The sequence below is a fragment of the Nomia melanderi genome, chromosome 12 (assembly GCF_051020985.1).
Source record: "Nomia melanderi isolate GNS246 chromosome 12, iyNomMela1, whole genome shotgun sequence".
NCBI classification, from domain to species: Eukaryota; Metazoa; Arthropoda; class Insecta; order Hymenoptera; family Halictidae; genus Nomia; species Nomia melanderi.
In genome coordinates, this window is record NC_135010.1 from 1,974,164 (window position 1) to 1,990,541 (window position 16,378).

The 16,378-nt window shown below is 29.5% G+C and overlaps 1 protein-coding gene and 1 long non-coding RNA gene across 2 annotated transcripts; both read left to right on the forward strand.

The window, feature by feature from the left end:
* The first annotated feature begins 5,107 nt into the window (after positions 1-5,107).
* LOC143175129 (uncharacterized) lies at positions 5,108-8,754 on the forward strand. The gene is made up of 3 exons (XR_012999786.1): positions 5,108-5,226; positions 6,965-7,117; positions 8,025-8,754. It is a non-coding gene; the product is annotated as an uncharacterized LOC143175129 (long non-coding RNA).
* A 1,188-nt stretch (positions 8,755-9,942) lies between these two features.
* Positions 9,943-16,368, forward strand: LOC116426171 (uncharacterized). Its single transcript, XM_031974763.2, has 4 exons — positions 9,943-10,111; positions 11,880-12,013; positions 12,821-13,024; positions 15,725-16,368. Exons 1-4 carry the CDS (start codon positions 10,033-10,035, stop codon positions 16,130-16,132), a joined length of 825 nt encoding a protein of 274 aa, XP_031830623.2. The 5' UTR covers positions 9,943-10,032; the 3' UTR covers positions 16,133-16,368.
* Positions 16,369-16,378: the final 10 nt, after the last annotated feature.

A 16,378-nucleotide genomic window follows, 5' to 3' on the forward strand; every position in this document is an offset into this window, starting at 1 on the left:
TTACATGTATGAATTGCAGTATAATATAATAAGTGAGATAATTTCAATAGTTACTAATAAGTACAAAATGCCGACAATAAGGAAACAATATTTTGAACAATAAGTTAACACTAAAATTACCAGACTGCTCAAAATGACCGGTTCTAGATTTCAGCATTTCATAATTATTAACAAGGTAACAGATGTTTCTCTGAGAAATTAATAAAGAAATTGATTCAGTAATACGCAAACTGAATTGTAAATCAATTATAGTGTCAATAGATGCACTCTTGAAGTTTCTGTAGAGGAATTTCAAAAAGTCAATTTAACTGCTCGGTAGTTTCAGTGTTAAGATATGTTTTAAAACATGAAGCAATACGTTAAACAAATTAATACGTATCGCTTTTTCTCCGCGCTCTGAGCGCAAACCTATCGAAATTCCAGTGGCACTCGCGAGAAATCACAATTTTCATAAATTACATTCTTATCGGTGCAAGAACGTGCAGTACTTCCACGTTGAATCGCAATTCATTACGTCGAATGATTTATACAATTGTCATCGGACCACGGTCGACGTGAGTGTTCCCAAGTAACGTAGTCATCGAGAAAGCGAATGGAAAATCGGCACGGCTTCATCGTGAGTCACTTCGACAAATACCGATACTAATCATGTCCGCGATAAGCCAAGTGAAATATCGTCCGGAGAACGCAGGAGATTTTTATAATACTCCGGTTTTCCTTTTGCGGGAATTGATCGGGAATGACTTAAGTTTGTCTGTGATTACAGAACGACGGGGCTTTAATTCAATCCTCGCCGGTGTTAAGGCTCGTAAACGAAACCGGTTGCATCCAGCAACGGAGAGAACGAACGGAAAGCTCGGACAGCGCTGGATCTATCCACGTTCCCATGGAAATGTTCTTTTTTTACGAAAACGGAATTACTCGTGGGAAGTAGCTGCCGGGTTTGCAGCTATGAAAATATCCGATCCCCTAATGTGTTACTTCGATTAACGAAAGATCTACGACACAGCTTTCAATGACAACTTCTGACAGCTCGTAATGCAATTGGAACATCCTGTTTGGCAATTGCAACCGATCTAGTTGTATCGCGTTCCTCAAGTCGTGTTCCGCGTGTAAAACAGGTAGTGATCGAATTATTTTCACCTGATCTGGAAACATTCAACGATACGACTCGCTTAAACACCTGTTTTCCCATGTCTATTTTTAACTGAATCTTACTTTCCACTCTACGTGCCAACGATTTCAAGATAGAATAACGGAAACTGCGTTAAGTTATTGCACGGGGAGTAGTGTGAAATAAGGGGAGCCTGAAAGACAGTTGAGATAGTGTATTACGAATTAGAAAATATATAAACTGAGAGATATTTTTGTTAAATAGTTTAGATATAAGGCAGGCTATAAGGAAACGTATATTGATAGATCTAACGCTATTTCTATTGAATAGCAGATATTTTTGTTATTGCTTTAATAATGTATAGGGGAGAATCATACTGTACCGGGCAGCGTACAGTACCAGTCAGAGATAGTTCTCGTTTTTACCGTTAGTCATCTATATCATTGATATAGAATCAAATAACTAGTATTGTTTTTAACACTGTATTCCGGCGTGGTTTTCTTTAATCTTAATTAGTTTAAATTTTTACGTGAAAAAAATAAATAATTCATCACTGAAAGAATTAGTATCATCTCAAGCTTTAAGATGACATTTATACTTGTCAAACGCAGTTAACTGGTTAAAAATACTGGGAACACAAGGCACATAACGTTCGCGCAGGAATTTCATACAACGAAGGTTATATTTCATAGCTGATTTCTTATTTTCCGGTTAAGTAAGTAATTTTGTTGTATTACGTAGAGTATTTATAGACTGCTAGGTTTATATAATTATCCTAGTTTTTGAGATTTATTTTGTGTATTATGCATTGAATCTAAACCTTTTTGTGCTTGACGTGTTTGTCGTACAGTATTTAACACTTCATAGTCGCCTAGTGCCGGATGAAATTAAAATAAATTTTTTATCATTAAAGTTTTTGTGTTTTTTATTTCATGTTTCTTTACAGAAACGTACGAAATTGAAGATGAAAAGGGAAGACAACATGAAAGCGGTTTCGAAAATATTGATTGAAAAGAAAATGGCTGTAAGATAGGCTCATCAATAGGAAATTCTAATTTCGCAATCTTTTATAACGGATTTAATTTATATTAAATTAGAAACTTGAAATATTGTATTAAAGATGTTCAAGAAACAAGAAGCAGATTAGTGAAGGAAAAATGAGAATAGGGAAAACTGAGAAAGTACTAAAGGAACATGAAAATATTAAGAAGAAAGAACGTTAGGGAAAAAATAAGTAAAAAATAATATATTATGAAGGAGGAAACTGTGTTTTAATAAAAAAGTTATCGAATGTGACATTTACAGAGTCATTTAATGAATATTGAGTGCAGTGCATAGATTGGACATTTTAGTACTTGGAGTGTACTGATCAAGAGAATAATTATTTTGCTTGTGACATTTGTAAACATGCCTAATTAAAAGTTTTGTCACACCTAAATGCTTTATATCAGCATTATTAATTATTTAGATTTTATAATGTATTATATATTTATACGATAATATTTGGTATATTGCAATTTATTACTTTTCTGTTTATGCAAATAATTAATCATTGTGATAAAATTTAGAGAAACAGTTTATAGCCTTTCATTAAGTCTTATTTTTACTACAAATTTCTTTTTTTTTAAGTTTGATTTTTATTAAGAATTAGTTAAGTTATAGTACAAAAACTTAAACTTGAGTTTTTTCTAATGTGTACTGATAATAATTTTTAAGTGGAAACAACCTTTATTGTAAGTGTAAATTCAATTTACTCTTTAATTTAAATTAAAATAAAATAAAAACATAATTTATTGTCGTCTATGGTTCATTTTGAACAAGTTCTAAACATGTTTAGTTTATAACAAATATATCACAAACTGTAAAAATTATACTTAAACTTAATACTTAATTAATGATTTTTAATAATGTGTTATATAAAATCATAATCAGATTTGTAGCCAAAACAAAATTACATCTGTTTTATACTAACAAAACAGATTACAATGTAATCATTGAAACATGATTTCCGCGAAGCAATAGTGAATAAAAATGACAACATGTTGATCAATTGGTAAATAAATTTCTTTTAATTAGTCATGTTGCTGCTAATGCACAGTGACTAATAAAGAGACAGGTAATATTTATGTGAAACCGGTTTTCCATAAAAGTATTCCTTGTCGTTACTTTAAATCGAGGTGAATGGTACGTGTTGTGATAACGCGTGCAATTTAGGAAATGGCAACCTTTTTTTCTTCCAAAATAACGTGAAAAGAGTTTCCGATCGACCTACTAAACCTGAATTTGAACTGTGTCAATAGGCGAAATTATGCATGCATCCACATCCGGCAATACACTATCTGGTGGCTACTCACTTACATCCTTCTTTGACATGCATAAGCGGAAAAGGGGACGTCGATCGATGATACGTTGCTAGTCATGCAATAGAGTTGACCGGTGCGAGCAATGTAAAATGGAAAGTGACGCAATTTTTAATTACTATTCCCATATGGTCGATAAACGTTGTGCGTGTTCATTAATTTTGATTGAGTTTTCAAGCGTTTTACGAGTGACAATACATTTGATAGTGTGAACTTAAAATGAAAAATGTGACATTTTTTATTTTAGTTCTGCTACTTTCCTAAGTCTCTTTCAATTGTTCAAAATATATATTTGTAAATATTTTATTGGTGAGTAAGTATTTCAATTCTGCATGAAATTATATTTCAGCAGTAAAAAGATTAATGGTAACGAAAAATTAATTTTTTGATAGAAAATAATTAAAATAACTATTAGGGAAGAAAACAAAGTATCCAAATGAAAATGAACTACTACTTCTAAATAGTGTTAGTTTTTAGTAAAAGATTGCTAAAGTGAAAGAAATCTTATTGTTCAATTTAATAATGAAACGAATTTTTAAAAATTAGGAAAGAAATTTTAAACAATATATATTCACTGTTGCACATTCACTATTATATTAAATTATATGTTAGAACACAGAAAAGAATTTAAGGTTACACAGATTAAAAATGATACTTATTTTAACTTATAAAAATTTCAGATGTTCATTAGGTTTATTAATAACTACTAAATCTACAGAAGAAAGGCAATACCAAAAATAATATTATAAACAATTAAGTCTTCCAAAAGAATAGATATCTATTTCATAAGTATTACAGTTTGATGTCATTGTAAAATCACCTTTTTATCAAAGTTTAAGTAAATATCCATGTGTGTTTTCGAAGTTTAATAAAAAAAATGAGGAGTATTTAGTACCTACCTTAATAATAAATGAATAACATGTTTGACAAAAATAAGAATAATTTATCAAGAAATAAAGAGAATAAATACGGAGATATGATAAATGTTCATACCTACTTACGTTATCTCTATCTTCTATCATTATCAAATCAACATTAAATTTTGAATTACAGTAGAACAGAAGTATCCAAACACTTCAATTGTTTCAGATTTTCTTTTTATTCTAATGTAAATCTACTGTTTGTGTGTCATGTTTTCCTCTTATACATCTAGTCAAGATTACTTGTAATCGGAATTGCTAATCATCAGTATTAAGCATTTCATATTATTTTAGATAAACACGCACATAATACACTTTATAGACTTAAAGTGTTATAGTAAGCATTTCATTTGCTCAGTAAACGTTTATTGGATTCAAAAGTTAACAATCCATAACAAAACATATAAATTTATTCCGAGAAACAACGATATAATAAACGTTTTTTGCTATACCTTATATAATATGTAGCACTAAACATTTGCAATTAGTTCATTCATTTCGGTTAAAGTTTTTACAGGCAGAGTATTTTATTAAATATTAGCATCACAACTTTATATAACGTGAAAACTTAATTGTTGCACTGTTTTACAATTTTGAATAAAAATACACATATAATTAATCTGGTTTTCTTCATAAGAAATACAGAACTATGTTCGTTATAAGTATACACCAGTCCACGGAAGTGTTTCAAATATGATAAACAATGGAAATGGACACAGAATCTCCAGAATAATAAATATTCAAAAATTATTGTATGTGTGATGCACACGACATACATATGGATCACGTGTATAAATTTCATTGGAATCGAACAATATATTGTACATCTGAGGTAGAATGCTCTTATCAGGTGAATCATTTCGTCCATATTTTAACCTGTTAACTATTGAATTTAGTTTAAAAAATCTCTCGTTTTGCGCGCATTAAAATCAAGAAATAAAGCGTGTACCCGTCAAGCGCATGTCGAATACATTTAGGGTATATTTTAATGAAAATCCAAAGCAAAACAAAGAAGAATTACATGTTTATCTGTGAAAATAAAGAATTCATTACTGACAGAATTAGTATCATGTCAAGCTTTATGATGACGTGTATACTCGACAAATGCAGTTAACAGGTTAAATACTCCTGTGGACCAGTTACGTATGACGCAGGTAGCAAACACGTTAGCCCTTATCACTTCAACCGGCAGGCTCACTGCCAAGCACGGATACAATTAACACTAAAATTAACACTAGAACTACTGTATCAGGCAAAATGATTGATTTTTTTCGTTTCGCAATTACTGATATCTTCGAAGCATTGAATATTCGAAATGATCTTGAAAAATAAATAGTTCAGTTGAATACTATAATAAATGTCTGAAGAAACTGAAAATAATCTATTGTTACAATTTTTATAGGGATTACATATCAATCGTATTAAATGTTCCGTAGTACTACTGTTAATTTCCTATTTTTTGATATTATTTTATGTTTATCCAACATTTACAATTGAATTTCCTCTCCGAAGTTAACACTAAAACCGAGCAGTTAAATCCGCTTTTTGAAATTCCTCTATAGAAACTCCAAGAGTGCGGCTGTTCAGACTTTAATTGATTTTCAGTTCAGTTTGAGCATTGTTACATCAATTTCTCTAATAATTTCTCAGAGAAACATCTGTTATCTTTTGAATAATTTCAAAGAGAAGACATTAGGAATAGGTTATTTTGAGCCATCTGGCAGGTTTAATATTAACAAAATTTATTTGGAGCAACTGGCAATCGTGCTGCGATGTTCTTGGAGTGATAAGAGTTAAATCTCGTGTTGTATCATAACAACATCAAACAGATGTCTCCATACGTGTTAGTCGTTGCGATGCAGTGGAAAGATCTCATTTAAGAAGAACACGTGAATCCTTGTGCTATGCGGTGATCCTGACCTTTCATCCAGGATACATCATTGGCCCCAGGGGTTTTATTCTTAACAATAAAACTACATCAAAATTGAACAGAGATTTATTTCTCCGCGTGCTATGGTATCTGTAAAAAAATTTACATTCGGGTTAATCCGATTTCGATTGTGTTTGGAAATAATTTGCATTTTTAAAATTGTGTAATTTAACATAATACTTAATGGTCTTAAGCCGACCACATATTTCATTTAATTTTTCATAGTTCGCATCGGCTGCACGTATCGAAACTACCGTAATGTAAACAAACGAGACCAGTTTTGTAAAAAAAGAAAAGACCGATGCAGGTTCTCGTTACCGTTACGTAAGTTTCTAAGCTGTATTGAGTATTACAGTATTCTTATTAACAAAATAATATTTTTAATTTTTAAATTGTAACTTGATATGTGCTCGATTGAACTTTCGTTGAATATTTACTAAAAGCTGGTTAATTTAGTTCTCTATAGTAAGTTACGCTTTAATTTATAAGTTTTATTCATTCAGAGTATTTAAAAGCATGAGATACAGGGATAAAGCGATATTTAGGGATAAATAAATATTTATTTGTAATAAATTCGCAATTACTTCAAAGTTAATAATGTATCAAAAATATAAGATGCTCAGTAAATTGTATTTTTCAGGATAAACACATTATAAAATAACTGGACCGAAATTAGTTAAGTGGACATACAATAATTGCACGAAATATTTAGTCAAGGAAACTTAGAGATTCATAATTTAATTATTTTTACGAATAAATGTCCAATTTATGTATGTAATTTAAAGTGTACAATGTAAGTATAAATAGTATTCTTGTAAACAAATGAACACATTTCGTGAACATATCGTCCTAATAATTTGCACTTAATGTTAAAAAATTATGGTTAAAATAATAAATAAAACATTTGTTTAGTCAAAAACTATAAATCACGTTTTCACAACATATTCACAAAAATTACTTTAGTTTTTAGACTTTATAAATATATTTGTTATTTTTACCATAATTTAACTATCATTGACATCGCTACTGTTTTCAGAATAGCCACCGATATCTTATAATTTTGGTAATGATTACAAAAATATGATTTAAATTATGAATGCACAGACGTTTGTTTGGGAAATATTGAAGTAAGTATATGCAGTACTGTTAACAGTATCGCAGAGCTACTAACTTTATAGCCGTAAAACATAAGCAACAAAAGTGAAGAACAAATATTTAATATTTACCGGAATTTCTCCTTTTATTGAATCACTTATTGTTTTACTATAATAAATACATACCAAATAGCATGCCATACTAAGACAAAATTTTATTTTTTAAAGAGATAATTTTATACTTTCAAATATTAATCCAAACAATGAGAAGTTAATAAAGATTTATTTCTTTTAAGAAGAGTTTCACTACGTCAAACACGAATTAGAAAATTTAATTTGTTAAATATTATAAACTAATGTACACGAATGTACCATGTACTTATTATTAGCTATTCAAACAAAGGTGCGTGCAAATATTAATCAGGAGTAAATATTTTATATACCATGCTATCTGCAACCATTCCTTTATTTTAAAGACTGTAGAATGTGACCATAATTTATTTGAAAGACTATAGAATGTGACTGTAATCCATTCAATATTTGTAAACATTATATATAAATTTCATTGAGAAAAACTAATATTACGATTTATCTGTCTTTATCAAGCAAATATAAAACTGGCCTTCAATTCGTAAAATTTACACACTGACGCTCTTCGAATCGAACTCACATGAACGATCAGGAAGAAGAAGATTCAAGGTCGAAGATCTCTCGCAACCTGACGGTGTATGATTACCTGTGCGAAGAGAACGAATCTGTTCTTACAGTGGCGTGCCGTTCATGGACGAGGGACCTTCTTTAATTTCACTTTGAATTATATTCTTCACTTGATTTTTGAGCACCGGTAAATTAAATGGAATTGAACAGGTAACACCCGAATAAAAAGCTTTCCTTTTATGTTAAGAAAAAAGTGGAATTTAAAAAATAATACTCGTTATATTACACTTCCGACCTACTTTCTTCGGTTTACGAAGAGGGATTTTTGAAATCATGCATGACGCATGAAATCAATTTTAATCCTTGTATATATTTTTGCTATAGTAAAATTCACAAGTTTTAGTAATGAGTTTTTTTATGCGAAATTTCATTTTCTGTTGTATTCAAACTCGCCAATACTTTATGCAATGATAGTGCTTTAGAAAGGTTAATATGAATAATTATGCACTGATACGTAAACCTGGTCATTTTCCCAGAGTTTACAATATTTATTATAATATTATACAATGTGCACTGTTGTGTAGTCATCAAGAATTGATTTGCAAAATTATAAGATACGCAATCTTTGCTAATGCAACAGACAAAGCTAGACAAATAATGCAAGTTACATTAAATATATATTACAGTATTTGATTAATTACCATATGCCTCTAATTTCATTGTGCAGGTACGCGTATAGTGAAGTAATTGAAACCATCAATCATCTTGCATTTAATAGTATGTTTAAATTGGGAGCCTTAAATTTGGATTTAGATGTTTATACAGTAAATATTAGGCATAAACGAATAATTTACATACTTCTAAAGTCAAGGATTTTTATTTAGTATTAATTGAAACGTCATTTATAGGAATAAAATGTTACATTAGTGGAAACAAATGGGTAGAAACATTAATCCTTATGAAATTGTTAAAGTATATAAACTCAATAGTATTTGGTAAAGGTGGCTTTATAAATAATAAACAAATCCAAAATTTCTAAATCGATTTTATGGTTGATAGTGGTATTCAGTATATTAAAAAAACTGAAGTAGTATAGTAGATATATCTGTTACTAGTAATTGTTAGTTAAATTGATTATTAATGTGAGAAATTCATTTGCATTTTTAATTGTACAATTGAAATATATAAATTTATCATAAATATAACAACTTCTTTAGAAATATAATTATATCGAGATTTATTGTTTCTGATGTTACTAGATTTAAAAATCTATCACCTTAACCGAAACGTAAACGAAATAGATAATTCAAATTTTCGAAAATATGTATTACAAAATATGTTTTCATATGATAATGCATAAAACATTTTGTGTCATTATTATTTCCCAAAAATATAATTTATTTATAATCATTTTAAATAACTATTTATTCATATTTATTTATTTATAATTGATTTATAAACGTATAAATGAGAGAAATAAGAGAATAATAAATTAAAGTGTTTTAAACTTTGAGTATATTTATACTTATATCCGTCAAATATAAGAATGCTTCTTTTGTTCGAAGCGCACGATGCCTAAAGGTCGTGTCCAAAAGGACGAAAACGATCTTCAATCGTTTATTAAGTTAAATGCATGTTTTAAAAGCATTCGGTGTTCCTGGGTGGTCACTTTAAGTACAAAAATGAATAGTTCCATCGTCCATGCTGAATCCTGGAAACAGGATGAAAGTTGGTGCAGCTAAATTACCGGTTAGTTTCCAAGAAAAAAGGGTATCCTAATAGCCACGGTTTCGATTGCCGAAAGTAAAGGAAGATTTGAGTTTTTGTTGCGATATTAACGGAACGTCGTTAACCCCGAGGGACCTCTTCGTGGTAGAGAGTAGAGACCGAAGGGTAGAGGGGACTGCACATATAAAGGAGGAAGCCCCGCGGTCCGGGGGCTCAGTACCGTTCAAAGATGCAGGCTGCTGAGATGCTGTGTGGTACCAGGGTCTACCATCTTGTGTTCCTAATATCTCTCGCTATTGGTTATGTCCGTGAGTAACAGGAATATTCGAAACTCCCGCGTAACTGAGCGTGATTCAAAATCTACATGGTGTTCATTAATCACCGCCGGGGCAAGTGTTACATTGTGGAAACAGCATTCCCCTCAAAACTGTTTGTGTGCGATTGGGAATATTTGTGATTGATTTTCGATGAATAATACTTCCGCGTTTATGGGAACATTGCTATCACGGAAAGCAAGTATGCGAACGCAATAGGCGGTAGGAGGGAAATGTGTGTAGAATATTAATTACATCATTATTTCTGAAATTTGTTCGATCGAATGAGATGCAAATTTATTTATTGAATTATAATGTCAATAGGTATTATCGTGTGATATTTTTTTTATGATTAATGTTGCAACTGAAGTATAAGATACCTTAATGTGAACGATATAGACGCTGATAGTTTAGATGAGAATTTAAGTCACTTACTCATCTGTACTATTATTTTAATAGCTTATTATGTTAATCATGAGTCGCTTATTAAATTATTCACTATTTTTTGCTGTTACTTATTGTTATTGTGAGTTCTGTAATTGGAAAATGGCATACAAATATTTTTTTAAATTAAAGGGGCATAACTGTTTGGAGAATGCGTTTCTTTGGAAAATTCCTTTCAGTGCTCTTCTCCTGAGCAACGCGGAGTAGGTACATTATTTAGACTTTTTTCAATGGAATGAACCAATAAAAAATTATTTACTATACTACTGTACTGATATAGTAGTTTAATATATTTAAATAAAATATTTGAGTTCAAAACAACTTTTTTCAAAAATTATGTGTAAAGGAAAACTTTAATTTTAGATGGTTACACAGTGGATGCCATATTTGACACAAATACATCGAAATAGACATAAAGTTTCTTTTTATTAATATATTAACAGTTACGTGTAACCTGAATCATTTTTCAAAATTAAAGTAATGATAAGTTGATAAAGGAACAATTAAGTTTAAAAAAAAAGTTACTTTTTATCATTATAACTTAAAAATTATGATTGATTAAGAAAAAGTACCATTAACATATATAAAATCTTATTTGAAGTGCATTGGTTAAATGAAATTTGGGGTTACATACTTACAGTGAAGAAAACAATATTTTCACCAAAATCCCATTTAAAGTTTTGAACGAACCAACGAACTCGATCAAATTTGAATCATTTCACAGAATTTCTACTGGAATGCTTTCTATTGTTTCTAAAATATCGATTAACAAACGTGTATAACGAGAACTTCTAAAAATTTTCAAACAGTGATGTCTCCTTAATTTATTAAATTTAAAAGTAGGAAGCTACTTTAGTCATTTATTTTCCTTTTCGTTAACCAAATATTTCTTTGCATGAATAAGAATTGATATCGAATTATCAATTAAATAATTCTGGAAATATGTACACCGAATTCTGTTTTTACGCAATTTTGGCTCAACACGAATTATTTTCTTTGTTTGATTTAACACAAATTAGAACATAATTTATTTTCTCCACACAATTTGGTTTGATTAAACATGATCAGTCAAGTTCTGACATGAATTTTCATAAAATTATTGTATTATTTGGCTGATTTCTTAGGTCTGTAACCAATTTTTATTTTTTCATAGGTACAGTATATTTTTTTCACGGAACGATTCTATCGTGAAAAATCAGAATTAGGTGTATTTAGAATTAAAGATTGTTTTCGTTTATCGAATAAAAGTTTAAACGGTTCACATACTTATTCGTAATAAATTTCAACATATTTGTGATTGAATTCAAATATGTTGTAGATTCTTATCCACTTCAAATATTACCTAGCATCCCAGGTTATATTCCAGTGTATATAAGACATGGGGATCAGCCTTTAGAAGAAATAAATCCCGCGTTAGCGGAAGCGTTTCACGAAGAACCGAACTTATTAAAGGTAATTTGTCATATTTTAATTTAAAGTATAACGAAACATTGTAAACTATTTATCTTCACCATAATTACTGGCAACGAAGTGTTGGACATTATTTGAAAATAGCAATATCAATATAAATCGTTGAAGAATTATTGCTCAAAGAACTTTATGACTACATATTTGTTCATAAAAGGATTTCACTGATCGTTAACACTAAAACTATCGAGTATTTAATACGATTGATATGTAATCCTTATGAAAATGGTAACAATAGATTTTTCTCGGTTTCTTCAGATATTCATTACAATATTGAAGTGAAACTATTTATTTTCCAAATCATTTAGCATATTGAATATTTTTAACATATCAATAATTGCGAAATAAGAAAACCGAAACCTGTCATTTTGACTGGCACAGTAGTTCTAGTGTTAATAGTAATTTCATTCAGCTAACATCTTGCCATTCTACGTAACACCTGGTATTTTTAACCCGTTTACTACGAGCATTTATTTCAATAGCAGCTTTCATGATTACAATATTTTATTACATAAAATATATCGTCTTTACAAAATACAAATAATATTTAAGAAAAGAAATGTCCTCGACTTCGTGCACATTGCACTATGCGTTGCAACATTAGATATAATTTACTCTTCCTTCGACAAAATATGAAATGCTGATCGTTACAAATACGTGACACTGGTAGCGAACGTGTTAAAATATTATATTTATCGCGATAAACTTAACCGGGTGGATAAGTACAATATTTCAAAATTTTAGAATAAATTTCTTTCATAGTGAATTAAGTATTTGGACATTGCATTACAGGCCACCAACTTAGCTAATGTTAACGGTCCCACAGATATTAGTTTAGAGGAAGAGGAAGCAAATAAAAACAATGTAGAGGCTATACGCGTTAGAAAAGCGGAGAACAATTTCCCCGCGGAAGACGAGAAAAGTAAAGAGCCAACGAAAAAGGCTGCCAAAGAAGAACCGTTAAAACTCGAAGCAACCGCGAATACAGTAAAAAAGGTAAATATTTTCATTCGTTAATTTGAAGTAACCTTTTGATTCGACGTTTTAAATATTTAACATTAGATTTAAGGACACTGATTATATTCTTCATCACATGTATATTGGGTCATCCCATAAATAATGTGGTTTTTTATATGTATTTCTTTTATTTTTAAAAATAAAGATAAACACACAGAATTCTTTTTAAAGTAATTATAATGTGTAGATAGACAATTTATAGGTACACAATGAAGGAGAATATGTTTCAAATGAAAAACAGTTTTATCTTTATTTTTAAAAATAAAAGAATATATATATATAGTTATAGTTATAGTTATTAAATATAGAAAGCTATTCGGTGTCAATCAAACTAACCGTATTTTCGTCAACCGTAATTTCCACTCTTAATGCCAAATAACTTCTTCCTTAAACATTTTTCTACCCGATAAATAAATTTTGTTGGTACGATTAAACGATTCACTAAAAAATTATATTTATAATTTCTATAATATTAAGTGCGAAACTTGAAATTCGTCGAATTGACTAATTCCGAAAGTCTCGCGTTAACACCTAAAATGTTTTTACTGACAAGAATGAATGGTATGTCACGGCGATTGTACGCACACCAACAATAATCAGCGTGACAGTTCCAAGAAACACCATCACCAAGCTAAATATACATGGTTCGTAGATTCTGTATATGTATATTTTTTCAATAGATGTTCGCATACAATAGCTAATCTGAAGATGAGATCGGTGATTCATCAAATCGATTGTCCTTTTAAGTCATTATATCATACCGTATTAATAGCAGTAAATTGACACTTCGCGGTAAATATTTTGCATAAATTTATGATACACATCTCTGTAATTTCATTAACAACGCTAAAAAGAAGACAGTTGCTTGAAATTTGTTGAATGAAACGTCATATAGTGAATATCTTCGAAAATATTAATAATCTAAAGGAATATTATTTAAAGAATTAATAAATGACTTGGATGCTGAAGTGTATTCAATTTCTAAATTATGGTAAAATCGGTATTCTGTGGATATTCACTATTTCTTTCCGGATACAATCATACAGATTTCATTAAACTTAGTAAATAACAAAATTTGAAATTCTATGTTATGGTAATTTTTATTAAGTATGATATACTTGTAATGCAATCTTATCTTAGTAAATGCAATGAAATTTCTAAATAAGGTGCGTCGTTTATGAATACGACTGAATAAGACATACCTCTCGTGTTTTCCGTTATTATATCTGGCCATCTATCATAAAAGTCATAAACATTTATTGCAACAGGTTCTTGCAAATTACGTGAAATCATGACATAATAGCCAAGTCATGTTCAATTGTACGGGCGTCTAATGATTTTCCTAAATCATTTTTTTTAGTACTGAAAAATTACCTTTCATCGTTTGCTGTCACATGAAGAAACGTCCATTTTGCAAATATTTGTTCTGTATGTAGTTAAATAATTTCCAAAAGTATTTCATGCTATTTCTTTGTCAAGTATACACAGTACTTCACTGATCTTTGCTGAATGATACACATGACTTATGAGCGACAAGAATGGCAAGAGTTATGTATAAAGTCTGCCACAAGATTTTATATAAGCGAAATATATTCACTGCCGCTTGCTTACATTCAGATATATTATATTATTTTTCAGTAAACCAAAACTGTACAAGTCAATTTTTTTAATGCATTTTTAAACTAGTGTTATTTTTTAATATTAACTTTTTGTCGAATGCATTACAAATTGTTTAATCTTATTGGTATTAAAAGACTATAAATAATATTTTGTAACTACTGAAAAATATATTTGTTTTTTCTAATTATTGCACTTTCAAAATCTATCGAAAATTTGTAGAAGTAAAATTTAACTAAATAACTTCAATTAGTAAACAGCACATTGAAGTCGTTCATTCATACTTAAAATGTTTTAAAAAATTGTCCATTTATTACCCTTATTCGACTATTGAACTCTGTTAATTTTATTTAAAACAAAATATTCTATTCCTTCGAAAATTTGGAGTTCTAAATTACCCCATCTTCTAAGAATCGTCAGACCAATTATATTTATAGTTATACCAAGTATTATAATTAATCGAACAATGATATTTTGCTCCTTGAAATTTTAAAATAATAACAAATAATGTGTTCATAGATGTAGCAACTATTCATGCAATACAAAAATGCTTTATTTCTTAATACTTTTATACTTACTAACCGTGGATGTCTAGTTTTCGTATTTTTTGGTTGTTTAACCACTTTATTTACAACCTCTCTTATACTGTATTTACAAAGACTGCTTAAATAGGTATTATAATTTGATACAAAATAAATGATTTCCATATTCATTAAAATTTTTAATTTATCTATATCAATTTAATATTTTTATTTTTCAAAATATTTGATTTATATTTAAAATAAATGAATAATATTTGTATTTTTAAAATTATGAAATCGCTACTATAAGTCGGTCTTGATATTATAAGGCAAGCAATTAATTGAAAAAGGTTTTATTTTTATGTCGCTAATAAGCAAGTAATCGATGCGACATTAAATAATGAAGAAAAAAAAAGTTTTAAGCTTCCAAATTTTTTAATAATCGAAACCAAATTACCACAGATTTTCACAAATCAACATAACACCAAAATAATAAAATTAAAACCAAACTTACATCTGAAATTTTCGTTTTACTGTTAAGGTCGTTCCAGTAACAAAAGAACAAAAAGACTTTCCAAAAAAAGCTCAAATTGAAATAAAGGAACAAGCGGAAAAACACGGATTCAAATTAAGCCTCCCTGAGCTGTCTTCAGAGCAACTGAGTAAAGAGGATAACCCACCAACCCATAATTCAGTTGTGAAAGCAGATGAAGTTATCGTCGATAGGCTGACCGAGCCGAATCCTCCTTTAATTAAGGACATCTCACAATCTTCCACAAAAGAAGACATTCCTGTGATTACAATTGTAGATGAAAAATTGCCTACGAAAGAGCTACCGCTTCCGAGCGTATTATCGAACGTTCAAAAAATGACTGCTCCACCAGAAACATTGCATCAACTAGAAATGGAGCGGACGGAGAATCAATTTTTAGAAGAGAAATCAAAATAAGCAAATATTCTGTCTATAGTGAAACTTATTTATAGCAATACGAATGCTCTAGAATTTTGTGATACATACTTGTTTAGTAGATCGTACGAGTTAATTTTTGATTGCCAAGTATTAAGAGTCAAATTACTTTATTATAAGTTATTGATATTATTCTATATAAAGTATTATTATATACGTAGAATATATATTATTGCACTGTAACGTTTCTCAAATATAATACGGTATTACAATTTTAAGCATGTAATT